At 34.2% G+C, this 13,797-nt stretch overlaps 1 protein-coding gene across 2 annotated transcripts in view; it reads left to right on the plus strand.

The window, feature by feature from the left end:
* Positions 1-13,797, plus strand: part of LOC126880193 (protein numb) — a 312,580-nt gene that overhangs the window by 278,467 nt on the left and 20,316 nt on the right. For both annotated transcript variants that reach the window (XM_050643972.1, XM_050643971.1), the window contains exon 4: positions 3,073-3,306. In XM_050643972.1, coding sequence (XP_050499929.1) covers positions 3,073-3,306 — 234 coding nt within the window. The remainder of the gene's footprint in view (positions 1-3,072; positions 3,307-13,797) is intronic.

Here is a 13,797-nt window from a genome sequence, read left to right on the forward strand (position 1 = left end):
AATTGTAATTTAAAAATAAAATCGACCTGTTTCGGGATTTTTTTCCTAAGTCGTCCATTTTAGATAAAATGAATTTATTCGATAACTTAGCCCCTCTCTGTATGAAGATACTGTACTTGACAGAAATTCATATTTTTTGACATCTCTCATATACTATTAATAAAAATTAATATCAGATGATTGCATCTTCGGTTTTAGACCATGCAGAACTTTTTAGGAAGAATATCTTTTTTGCGTAAAATCGTTAATAAAAAATTTTTCCATATGGTTCCAACTTACAGAGACATACTGTATATATTCATACATTAGTAATTATTCATTTGTTTTTAATCTTTCATATTATCCAAATATGTATATACTATTCATTTTAATTTTCAAAACATATCTAAATTTTATGATATAATAATAAATCCACTTAGTAAATATTTGATTAGTTTTACGTACATGACTGAAACAGTATAGACATTTGCTCAATAATAATCAAAAATTTCGTTTGATAATCCTACAGCAATACAGTTAATTTCTAGATCGAAATAGTATAGGATATGTAACTAATATTCTGCATACAAACCCTATTCGAATTCAGTCGCTGCCATGACTGAAATGGTATAGGTTTTGTAAATTCGCACACCAGTCTTACTGTTCTTTGGTCATAGTGTCTTTTGAGGTGTCCCGCCCGTTGGAGTCTTCTGGACTTTATTTCTTTTATGATGTTGGCGTCTGGGTAAAGTTGTGGGCGCCTATTTTTGCCCTACGGCTCTGGTTTCTAATGCGGAAAATTGCCTGTTACTTGTTATTTTCTTGTTTACGTGGTAATCTATTAAATTCAGAAATTATTTCAATAGTATTTCAATAGTCAATGACGATATTTGGCTCTGAATTCCATCCTACTTCATCAGCATCATCATCATTCTCTTTGCCTTATCCCTATGCGGGGTCGGCTTCCCTAATTGCATTTCTCCACACAAATCTATCTTGGGTCATACCAATATTAATCCCCTTTACCAACATGTCCTGCGTAATCGTCTCACCCCACGTCTTCTTTGGTCTTCCTCTCCTACTCCTTCCAGGAATCTGCACTTCAGCAATTCTTCGTATTGGGTGATTAGCGTCTCGACGTTGAACATGACCAAACCATCTCAACCTATGCTCTCTCATTTTGGCATCAATTGGAGCCACACCTAGACTTCCCCTAATAACTCATTTTTAATTTTATTCTTTTTTTGTCACTCCACTCATCCATCTAAGCATTCTCATTTCCGCCACATGCATTCGTTGTTCCTTTTTCTTTTTCACTGCCCAACATTCAGTTCCGTACATCATAGCCGGTCTTATGGCTGATTTATAGAATTTTCCCTTCATTGGAACTTCATTGGAATTTTCCTGTCACACAACACACCACTCACTTCCTTCCACTTCATCCATCCAGCCCTAATTCTACTGCATGCATCTCCATCTATTTCTCCATTACTGTGTAATACCGATCCCAGGTACTTAAAACTATTGCTTTTTACAATCAGTTCACCATCCAAAGATACCATTTTATTTGTAGTAACTCCATCTTTAAATGAACATTGCAAATAGTCTGTCTTTGTCCTACTGAGTTTTAAAACTTTTTCCTCCAGAGCTTGTCTCCACTGTTCCAGTTTTTCTTCTAAGTCTCTTTCTCTATTTCCTACTAACACGACATCATCAGCATACGTTAAGCACCATGGAATGTTACCCTGTAGTTTCGCTGTTATCTGGTCCAAAACTAATGAGAATAAAAACGGACTAAGCACCGACGTCAAAATCATATATGACGTCAAAATTAATGACGCACTGCAAGAAGGCCGTGAGAAGAACTTTAACTATATATTTTCGTACAAATTTATTAAAAATCATAATTAATTAATATATCAAAATGAAATGAGCATCATGACAAATTATTGGAAAAAAGAAAATGTTCGACCAATGTGTGCTTCCAGACTTACGGCTCCGAAATACTTTCCTAGAAACGAGGAAATAGAAGGACATACGTCAAAGATGTCATAGAAAACTTAGCATGACTGAAGTGAACAGGGCGGTTAGAATCAATGGCAATTGACCCAAAAAATTACAGTGTGGAGACCACGAGCAGACGGAATAAGCAGATGTAGACCACATACACGATGGACAGACGACTTCAAAAGAAGACGTAGGAATTCGCTGCAGGAAGCTCAAGACTGACAGAACTGGACTAAATTCTTCTTCTAAAGGTGCCTATCTTCTGGAGATGTTGGCGACCACATTGACCCATCTTATTCTATTTACTGCAGCTCGAATTAGATCAGTTGACGTTAGACCAGTCCACTTCCTAAGATTGGCCAGCCAGGATATACGTCTACGTCCAGGGCCTCTCCTGCCCTCAATCTTGCCTTGTAGAATCAACTGTAGCAGTCGGTATTTATCGTTACGCATAATGTGGCCGAAGTAAGCTAATTTTCTGTTCTTTACAGTGTTATAATTAATTATTTCTTTGTCTTTTCTTAGCCTCTGGAGAATAGTTATATTGTGTGGTGTATATATGAGACCCTCAACATACGTAGGTAGCACCACATTTCAAACGCCTCTAACCGTTTTATGGCATCTTCTGTCAGACTCCAGCTTTCAACTCCGTAGAGGAGGACACTAAAGACGTAACATCTAAGAGTTCTTACGCGTATATTGATACTTAAAGACAAGTTGCACAGAATCTTTCTAAGACCGTTAAAAGAGCTTCTGGATTTTTCAATACGAGTTTTTATTTCGTAGCTATGATCCCAAGTATCCTTAATGTTGCAGACCAGATAGCATATTATGTTCTGTACTCTCTTTAGGGGTGTATTGTTTACGATAATTTGGGCGTTTATGTTGGTGTTTTTACTAATGTTGGACTAAATTAGGGCCTATGTTCAACTTTCGACGCAGAATGCTAGATGCTGATGATATGAGTTACTGGTCGTCATTGTTTTATTATGAGTTTATTTTTTATTCCAAACATACGTTTCAAAAATATCTCAGATTATAAAACTTATACCTTAAACTTGAAACTAATTTAATTGTTTATTTTAGGAAACAAAAAAGGGACAAGGAATGTGGTGTTACCATGATGTTCGACGCTAAAAACAATACTTTCACTCGAAGTGGATCATTTAGACAACAAAGTCTAACAGAGAGATTGGATCGGGAGAGAGGTATAGACGTGGGTCCTACTAATTCAAAGCCACAACCACCAGTTAATCCTTTTGCCATTGAAAGACCTCATGCGACTCCCAGTATGCTACAAAGGCAGGGGAGTTGTAGAGGGTAAGTAAAAGTGGTTTTTGCTCCATTATGAAATTATCCCTAAAAGTATATAGTATTTGAATATTATCCCTGTAAGTATAAAGAGTTTAGATTGACATCTATCTAAATTTTAGGGTTTTACCCTGTACAATTCGTGTGTTTAAGGTTAGCTCAAGTTGGTTCTACTGTGACGGAGTTTAGGCGAGGAAATAAAGCACTAAAATCGCCCAAACCTCTAACTTTTTAAAAGTAAGACGGATCGTAATGAAACCTTTTGCATTCGATTCGGGAGAGCTTCAGGGAAATTCTTGAATACTTGGCATGAGGGGTAACTGAAAATTGCATTGTTGTAGGCGGAAAATTCATTTTCCAAAGTGCATCTCAAATTATTCAAAGAATAAAAACTCACAACTCGGAAAATAATCAGTAGTAATTGCACAAGAGCTCTAAAATTCTATATTAATTTTAGAGATCGAGTGCAATTTGTTGCGATTATTTCATGAATAAAACTGTTCAGAACCAAAATTTTATTGTAATTTATTTATGTAAGTACAAATTAGTAACACAAAATTGTTATAAATATTTTACGGTTGAAAGTCATCACTTTTATAATTTTTAAAACATTAATTGTCATAATTGTCACTGAATGTATTTTTTCGTAGCAACGAAGGGCATCTGACGTAATATACTTGACGATGGGAAATTATCAAAAATTATCGATTTAATGTAGTTTTATGTAGCTTTCTATTGGTCAGAATCTCCTATGAATGAAATAATCATGGAAATGAGTTCAATTTTCACATTTAGGGGGTTTCGAGGTTGCTGGGAATATTGACTCGGCGAAGCTGTAACAGGTACCTAGTGCCCGGTAGCGTATTTACGTTTCCGTGTTCATTTCAAGACAGGGTAGTTTTGAAATAGGCACGGGAACGGCGGAGCTTATATGCTTCCAAACACGTGTGCATTTCAAGCCCCTTATTTTTGAAATGCGCACTGGTTTGTAAAAGAACTTCGCTCGTAAAATTATCAGAAATACGTGTTAAATAATAACGCTATTTTATTTTATTTGAACTGTTTATCACAAATGGCTTCTATCTGCAGAATAACAAATATCATTCGTTGGATTTGTCGAAACAAAACAATTTTGTTACCAAAGTTTCCTTCTATTTTTTTTCATAAATTTTCAATAAACTCCAAGTATATAGTATACTCTTTCTCAGAGGCATCTTTCAGTGCGTCACAGTTTTTCGATTTCTTTCTAACGCATTAAGTTGGAAGTGACAGAAAAAATGGTACGTCCAGGATCACAGTCATTTATAGCATTTATTTTAGTTGTTGATAGATGGCGCTATAATCGAACAAAAAATGATTTACGAATTAGGTATATATCATAGATATAATAACACATAGATTAGACCAGGTCCGAAAAATACCTTAACGCGGAACAGTTCGGGTCGGTGGTCTATTTATCTCTCTCTAAAGGTGCTTAGCTTTCTCTCTCTAGCATGTTATGGCCGCCGCCTCTGTGTTTGTGTCGTTCCATTATTAGTTATATATCATAGATATAATAATAGATTAGACCAGGTCCGAAAAATACCTTAACGCGGAACAGTTCGGGTCGGTGGTCTATCTATCTCTCTCTAAAGGTGCTTAGCTTTCTCTCTCTAGCATGTTATGGCCGCCGCCTCTGTGTTTGTGTCGTTCCATTACTCCCACCTCTTGGTAGATACACTCGCACGACAGACAAAGATAGCTAGACCACTGTACTTGATATTGGCGTTACACCCCGATGCATTGAGTGGCATATCCCTAGCCTGGCCTATTGTTAACATGCCTCTGGTATATATACGACTATAATGTGTACAATTTATAAGACTATACAAATCAACGAAAGTACCATTTTATAAATGCAATAAACACAATTGATTTGTTTTTATACCATTTTTTAGTAATGCACAATAAAACTTAAGTATTTATTCTATTAAAAACATATTTTCGTTTCAATTTAAAATTTGTTAATACTATGAGCACAAATGTCATCGTAGCTACCGGTACAAGATAACGAACACTGAACTTTGAACTTTAATTGATTTAAATACACAACAACACAACCCTCAAAGCCAAGTTGATAAACAGCACTTGCAACGACTATACCTAGTTCTATGCACTTGTTTGTAGCATTCCAACGACACATGCTTCGGTACAAACCCGTGCACATTTCGGAAGTTGGCTCTTTCAAATCAACACCTTTTTGGAACTAAATATGTATTACCGTTTCGGTGTCTATTTCGTCTTGAAAACACATAAACGGAAATACGCTGCCCGGTATCCCCGTATGCACGTCGGCGTCGTCTCCTAGAGTTTTATGGAAATTCATTGTGAAAATTGTTTATTTTATTCCGAGGTTTTTGAGGTCGCTGAACACAAATACAATGTTGTACGAGGTACCTGGTGCCTGATGTTCGTCATCTAGTTTTATGAAATTCCGTTATGAAAATAGTTGAAATTTATTATCTCGGGGTTGTTGAGGTCGCTGAACACGAATATTGCAACGACGGGAATTTTATGGAAATTCGTAATAAAATTTGTTGAAACTTGTTATTCCGCAGTTTTTAAGGCTAATGTTATTATTACTCACTGTTTTTATAAGAAATTTCCAGAAGACGTCGTAGATACCGGACACCAAGCACCTCGTACAGCATCTTCCATGAAATATTCGTGTTCAGCCACCTCAAAAACCCCGAGGTAATTTTCAACTACACACACCGGCAAAATTAGCCGAACACCTTGGGATATATTTGATGTCTCGAATTTCCTAAACCTGTTGTCCGATGTGAGTGATTCTTTTAGTATGTTATAGCCTTATTATTTAAGAATATCGGTGTAATAATATTGTTGTTAGACAGGTAAATGTCATTTTATACCGGGTGTAATAGTCATACTGTGTTTTTTTCTTAAAGTTCGGAACACCCTGTGGAATATTCCAGCATATATACAATATTAAAATTAAAACTCGATTGTAGACTTATGCTTTCTTAACATTTTCTTTTTTGATTCATTTGCTCGTGTTGGAAAATACAAATGTTATGTGCTTTAACAACTAGCCATGTTTTTTATCAATAAATCCTCATAGTAGGGGAGAAAAGCATGCTAAATTTGCAATTACTCGAGCGTTATTGGGACCTATTGGATTGTGAATAGTGGGTGCTAAAACCAAAAAAAGTTAAGTTAAGTTTTCCATAAAGTGTGGGACTCTCCATTTTTTAATTTAATTTTCCATTTCCACCAATCGTTTTTTCCGATTATAGCGCGATCTATCCATAATAGAAAAAAATGTTGCGAATAAAAGTTGCTTATTTTTACGTCAAGGATCCAAATCTGCAATAAAAATTGGGGGATCCTATTTAATATTTTAATGTAACCCCCCACCCCTTTGGTGCCATTCGGTAGATTTTGGAAAATATTGAATAGGTGTATTTTGCAGTTTTACGATCTGATGTTCATTTCGCAAAATATCGCAGGGTTCGTGTTTATAATTTTTAATTTACCCCCCCTCCACGGAGGTGGGGTGGGGGATTTAATTTAAAATCTTAAATAGGAGCCCCCAATTTTTATTGCAGGTTTGGATTTTTTACGTAAAAATAAGCAACTTTTATTCGACACATTTTTTCGAATTATGGATAGATAGCGCTATAATCGGAGAACAATGATTGTTTCAAATGGAAAATTAAATTAAAAAATGAAAAGTCCCCCACTTTATGGAAAACTTAACTTAACCTTTTTCTGATTTTAGCACATGCTCTTCACAATCGAATAGGTCCCCATAACGCTCGAGTAACTACAAATTTAGTATACTTTCCTCCCCTACGATGAGGATTTATTGATGAAAAACATGGATAGTTGTTAACGCACATAACTTTTTTATTATCTCACATAAGTAAATGAATCAAAAAGGAAAATGTTAAGCAAGCCTAAGACTACAATCGAGTATTAATTTTAATATTTTTCATGGTAGAATATTCCACAGGGTGTTCCAAACTTTAAGAAAAAAATACGGTATGATTGATACACCCGGTATAAAATGGTATTTACCTGTGTAGCAACAATATTATTACAACGATATTCTTAAATAATAAGGCTATAACATACGAAAAGAATCACTCAAATCGGACCACTGGTTTATGACATTCGAGACATCAAACATGTCCCATTTTTAAGGTGTTCGGCTAATTTTGCCGGTGTGTGTATTTTCATAACGAATTCTCATAAAACTCCAGGAGATGACGTAGATATCGGCCAACAGGTACCTTCGATGCAATATTCGTGTTCAGCGACCTCTAAAACCTAGGTATAACAAGTTTCAACGATTTTCATAATTAATTTCGATAACACTCCAGGAGATGACGTGCATACCGGGATATCGGGCACCAGGTACCTCTTACAGCTTCGCCGACCCGATATTCCTGTTCAGCGACCTCAAAAACCTACCGAGTATGAAAATTGAACTCATTTCACTGATTATTTTCCGAGTTGTGAATTTTTATTTTTTGAACACTTTAAGATGCACTTTGGAACATGCATTTTCCGCCTACAACAATACAATTTTCATTTGTTGCTCATGCCAAGTGTTAAAGAATTTTCCGGAAGCTCTCCCGAATCGAATGCAAAATGTTTCATAACGATCTGTCTTACTTTAAAAAAGTTAGATGTGTAATGTTTTATAAAATCAATGGGAAAATCCCAATAGTTGGCTGTATACCAGGGGTGGGGCAAACTTTTTTTTTTGTAAGGGCCACAAAATGATTTTGGTCTATTACCGAGGGCCGCAATATTTCTTACCTTAGCATGTTTTCGAATTTTTAACTTTTTACTAATTTTGCTTACGGGAGGGGGGGTATGATTTGAAATCATAATTTCAAGCACTTTTTTTGAATTTCGTTTGAAACCTATGGTGGAATTATTTCCTTTTTAAATTAAATAACATATTCAGTACAATTTCAAGAATACATATATCCAAGAACAAATATTGAAAAATAAGCTAACGATGGCAAATTTTTACTGACACCTAAAAAAAATGGATTTTGCAGTAGACATCAGAACTCGTCATTGGATCATATGAAACAAAAACTTCAAAAATATTTTATTGGCGTATGAGTCTCTCGAGGTAACACTGTCGAGTTTTTTTCGTTTTGATGATTTTTGAGTTTTTGATATCACTCGGAAGTCAAAATGCAGAATTTTTTTGTAAAAAATGGTGAAAATCAACATATTTGTTATTGTTAAACAAAAAATAAGCATAAAACAAGAATGATTTCGACCGAGTTACCTCGTGAAATCTAAAGAAAGTATATGAGTTTCAGGTGGATCTGTTAAGTAGCTTTCGAGTTACAATGTCCTCCACCTTTGAAAAAGCAGTTTTGAGAAAAACACGTTTAGTTTTGACAACTTTTATTTTCAATTTCTTCTGTTCGTCAAATCATAAAGTGATTTACACCGGAATATGTTTTTGAATCGCAGAGTAATTTACAAAAGAAAGGGGAACAACTGTTGAACGTTTCTCACTACGTTCAAAGCGAGTCGAAGGTAGAGCTATTAAACATGCTGTATTTCTAGTAATTTTCCTACGGTCAAACTGAAATTTTCAGGCAGTATTTTTGAAGTTATGTCAGTAAATTACAAAGATTTTCTTCATAAATTTTAAACGTGTTTTCTGCTACATTATTTAATGATTTTAATTAGGGAAATACTTGGAGTAATTCTTTCTTTTTTATATAATCAATGAATAGTTTGAGTTTCATTATAAAAGTTTCATGTTGCGTTCAAAACTTATAAATTTAGCAAATTTATAAATTTGTGCGTAAGTCCTGAAAATAAAGTAATTTCATCCCCTAATTCACAGCATCTTATAAGAACCTTTTCTAAACTTAACCTTCGAATATTATTGTCGCTTGTGGTATAAAACATCAGTATGTTCTGTTTTTAGCTCTTCCAAAAATGCTTTTAATGCACGATGATTTAATCCTACTGAAAGAATAAAATTAACAATATTAGTTATAATTGAAATAACCAAAACATTTTTGCACAATACCTGTGATGGATTATGCAGTGAAGAATAGTAAATCATGTTCTGGAAACTGTTGAACGCAATCTTTAAGTTTTCTCAATATTTGCTCCTCTTAAATTTGGCGCTCCGTCAGTTGTTACACTTGCTAGGTGGTTACGGGATATTTTAAAATTTTCCACATAGTTCTTGACTATTTCGAACATATCATTTCCATTTGTTGAAATTTCATGGATTTCATTGAGGGAGCCGATAAATTTATGTGCCAAAAAACCAAATAATTGACCACGTTATGTTGGAAATTTGCGGAAAAATCACCCGCTGCGGAAGTGTTAATTAATAGCTGCATTATCTCTCTATATTTAATTATCAATATTAGCAATAATTAAAAAAATCTTTAAATGAAAATAATTCACTTTTTTTCCGCGGGCCGCAAAAAATATCTAAAGGGCCGCATGAGGCCCGCGGGCCGCACTTTGCCCACCCCTGCTGTATACCATAGTTTAAAGAACTCATACAGAAGTAAAAACTTCAAGTTGTATACTGGTATAAAATCGTTTATTAAAAACTTCATAAAATGTCATCCAAATGGATTGCAAAACGTTTTCGTTCTAATTCAGAACATCTTCAGTGACTAGAAATGAAGTACTTCCACGTTAGATTAAAGCAAAAAGTTAAAATTGTGACCTATGCCCCTAGATTCAGCCCTAGGCCTTCAAGGGCTGTTGAGCTTAATAAATAAATAATAAAATTGTGACTGGTAATAACATGTGGAGAATATTTACATTTTGCTGAGTAATTGGAACGAGCACACTATTTAAAGTGGTAACCTCATAATAATATATGGTTTACATAGTATATTTTAAGAAAATATGGTGACTACAAGTCGATGTTAGTAGATTAAATTGAATACATGCTCAAAAGGCAACATGTTTTCCTGCTCGACATGTTGCCCTTTGAGCATGTATTCAATTTAATCTACTAACATCAACTTGTAGTCACCATATTTTCTTAAAATATACCATGTAAACCATATATTATGAGGTTACCACTTTAAATAGTGTGCTATTTATAGTTCCAATTACTCAGCAGAATGTACGTATATTCTCCACATGTTTTTTCTTATTACCAGTCACAATTTTAACTTTTTGCTTTAACCTAACGTGGAAATACTGCATTCTAGGCACTGAAGATGTTCTGAATTAGAACGAAAACGTTTTGCAATGCATTTGGATCACATTTTATGAAGTTTTTAATAAACGATTTTATACCAGTATACAATTTGAAGTGTTTACTTCTGTATGAGGTTTGTAACGCTTTTCTTCCTCGCCTATTTTACATTTTTGTAGAAATGTTTCCGTAATGTTGTGTTTAACTATATTTTGAGTTCCAGTTGAGAAATTCAGACAATAATTTTTATATCCAGAATGTCAATCTTGTTTGTTTGATTCCATCTAATTTTTTCTAAATGTCACGTTATTCCCATAGGTGCATAATGTTATAGGATTTTCGGAGTATCAAAGGAAAGTCTAATTTACATTGACTCAAGAGTATTTTTGTCGAGATTTTGTTCATTAAATGTTCCTATTTATCGAGTTCAATAAGGTCTTGTTGATTCATGAATCTTCTTCTTCTTCCTCTTTATAAATAATTCTGCTTGTTCATTAGTGGATTGATACCTCTATGGAAGGTTCTCACTCACATCTTTTGCGCGGTGGTCCGATACTTCTTCTGCCGATTGGTAATTTATCTCTTGCTATTTTGACCACACAGGTCAACCCCATTTTGTTTATGTGGTTATTCCATGATTATTTTCTATTTAGTGTCCATTCGTTTATACACTGTACGTTACATTTTCTTCTAATGTCTTCACTACTTTTTCGATCTCTCAGCGTATTTCCTGTAATTCTTCTCAGTACTCTCATCTCTGCCGTTTCCAGTAGTCTCTGTTGTGGCTATATCGGGTCTTGTTTCTGATGCATATGTCATTATTGGTCGTACTCCTCCTCCTCCTCAGTCGTTTCCTCATTGCTGAGTGTCGTGATTCCCTATATACGAGCAACTATCTCTTTCCATCAGCTTCTGTCCTGAGCTTCCCTCATGGACTCAGAGAATGTTTTTCCACTGGCTTTCTGTACTTGATCCGTCCATCGACTAGGTGAGCGACCTCTACTTCTGCGCCCTTCAACATTTCCGGAAATTATAAGTCTCTCAAGATTATCATCACTTCTTCTTGCAATATGGCCGAAAAATTTTAAAACGGTGGAGAGGCAAATAGAGGAAAGTCGAGTCTGAATATTAAGCTCTTGGAGGATTGATTTGTTCTGTGTTCCGTCCATGAGATCCGAAGCACATTGGTCGTACACTGACTTTATAAATTCTTGACTTCATCTCATTTTTAATGTTGTTTTGAAGCTATTTCCTTGTGGCATTTTTATAATTAAGTATTTTCTATGGGAAATAAGCCACAATTTTACTAAAAAATGAATTTATTAACGTTTCGAAGCCCAAATCGGGTTTCGTTGTCAAAATACAAAATACTATTAAAATAAACAAAAATGTTGTTGCTAAGTAAAAAAATTCTTCTAATAATTTATTTAATCTGACTCATTTATATTGGCAATTCAGACGTATATTATACATTTTAAAGTAGAAGACTTTAAAATGATATCGCCAATATTTATGAGTTGCGTTCCTGGGACGACTTTATTAAAAGATAGTTCATTCGATTACATGAAATCAATCCCAACTCAAGAATATTCGTCGCAAAAAAATAATAGCATGTGATCTGTCTTTAAAAAGACAACCAAATGCAACGATGACAGTAAAATTCTCGCGTTAGAGATTCCATAGTAAATCACGAGGGAAAACCAGGAAAAAAACCTCGTGATACTATCCCGACATCGTAAGTATTTGGTCTTACATTTAATTTACCTTCAAAAAACTAATACCAAATTCTGACTTTAATATGTTTAAATTATAAATAATATTAATAATACATAGATATACAATAAGTAATACTAAAATATAAAATTTGTACTAACTCGATATGTTATTGACTTACTAATCGTGGTATTTTCTTTCTATTGACTTCCTCTTTCAGTATGGGTAACCACATCCTACTGCATTCTACCGAGGAATTTGCGACACAATTGGTTTCATTTAGCATAATTAGAGCCGCTTCTTTGATTTTTCTCTTTTTACTATCTGATTCTTTGAGGACTATACATAGAGTTCAGTGGAGAGATTCAAATATAGTCCTGAAAGAATCAGATAGTAAAAAGAGAAAAATCAAAGAAGCGGCTCTAATTATGCTAAATGAAACCAATTGTGTCGCAAATTCCTCGGTAGAATGCAGTAGGATGTGGTTACCCATACTGAAAGAGGAAGTCAATAGAAAGAAAATACCACGATTAGTAAGTCAATAACATATCGAGTTAGTACAAATTTTATATTTTAGTATTACTTATTGTATATCTATGTATTATTAATATTATTTATAATTTAAACATATTAAAGTCAGAATTTGGTATTAGTTTTTTGAAGGTAAATTAAATTTAAGACCAAATACTTACGATGTCGGGATAGTATCACGAGGTTTTTTTCCTGGTTTTCCCTCGTGATTTACTATGGAATCTCTAACGCGAGAATTTTACTGTCATCGTTGTATTTGGTTGTCTTTTTAAAGACAGATCACATGCTATTATTTTTTTGCGACGGATATTCTTGAGTTGGGATTGATTTCATGTAATCGAATGAACTATCTTTTAGTAAAGTCGTCCCAGGAACGCAACTCATAAATATTGGCGATATCATTTTAAAGTCTTCTACTTTAAAATGTATAATATACGTCTGAATTGCCAATATAAATGAGTCAGATTAAACAAATTATTAGAAGAATTTTTTTACTTACCAACAACATTTTTGTTTATTTTAATAGTATTTTGTATTTTGACAACGAAACGTTAATAAATTCATTTTTTAGTAAAATTGTGGCTTATTTATCATAGAAAATACTTAATCTCATTTTTAATATGTCGGTTTCTCCATTAGTGTTATTGTCTATTTGCTTATTGTACTTGATTTCTCAATTCTTTGTTGAGGTCTCCTTAGTTGAACAGAGGTCCGTCAGAAGGTCTTCATTTTCATTTGTGATTAATTAAGAATATGATACATTTTTATTAACAACGCGTTATTATGTTTTTTGATCAAAAACCTCTTCCCAACATTCGCATTTCCATCGCTCTCTGGGTCTTTGCTAATTTATCCAAGCTCGACCTTGTCTTATTCCATATTTGATATCCATGTGTCATTACGGTTCGACATTTTATCATCATCATTGGCTTTACAACTCATGGTGGATATTGGCCTGTTCCAGAAACAGCTTCTATTCCTTCCCATCCTTTGCCTTGGTTTTCCAATTTCGTACTCTTAATACTCGTTCGACATTT

This window comes from Diabrotica virgifera, chromosome 2 (genome assembly GCF_917563875.1).
Source record: "Diabrotica virgifera virgifera chromosome 2, PGI_DIABVI_V3a".
Lineage (NCBI taxonomy): Eukaryota > Metazoa > Arthropoda > Insecta > Coleoptera > Chrysomelidae > Diabrotica > Diabrotica virgifera.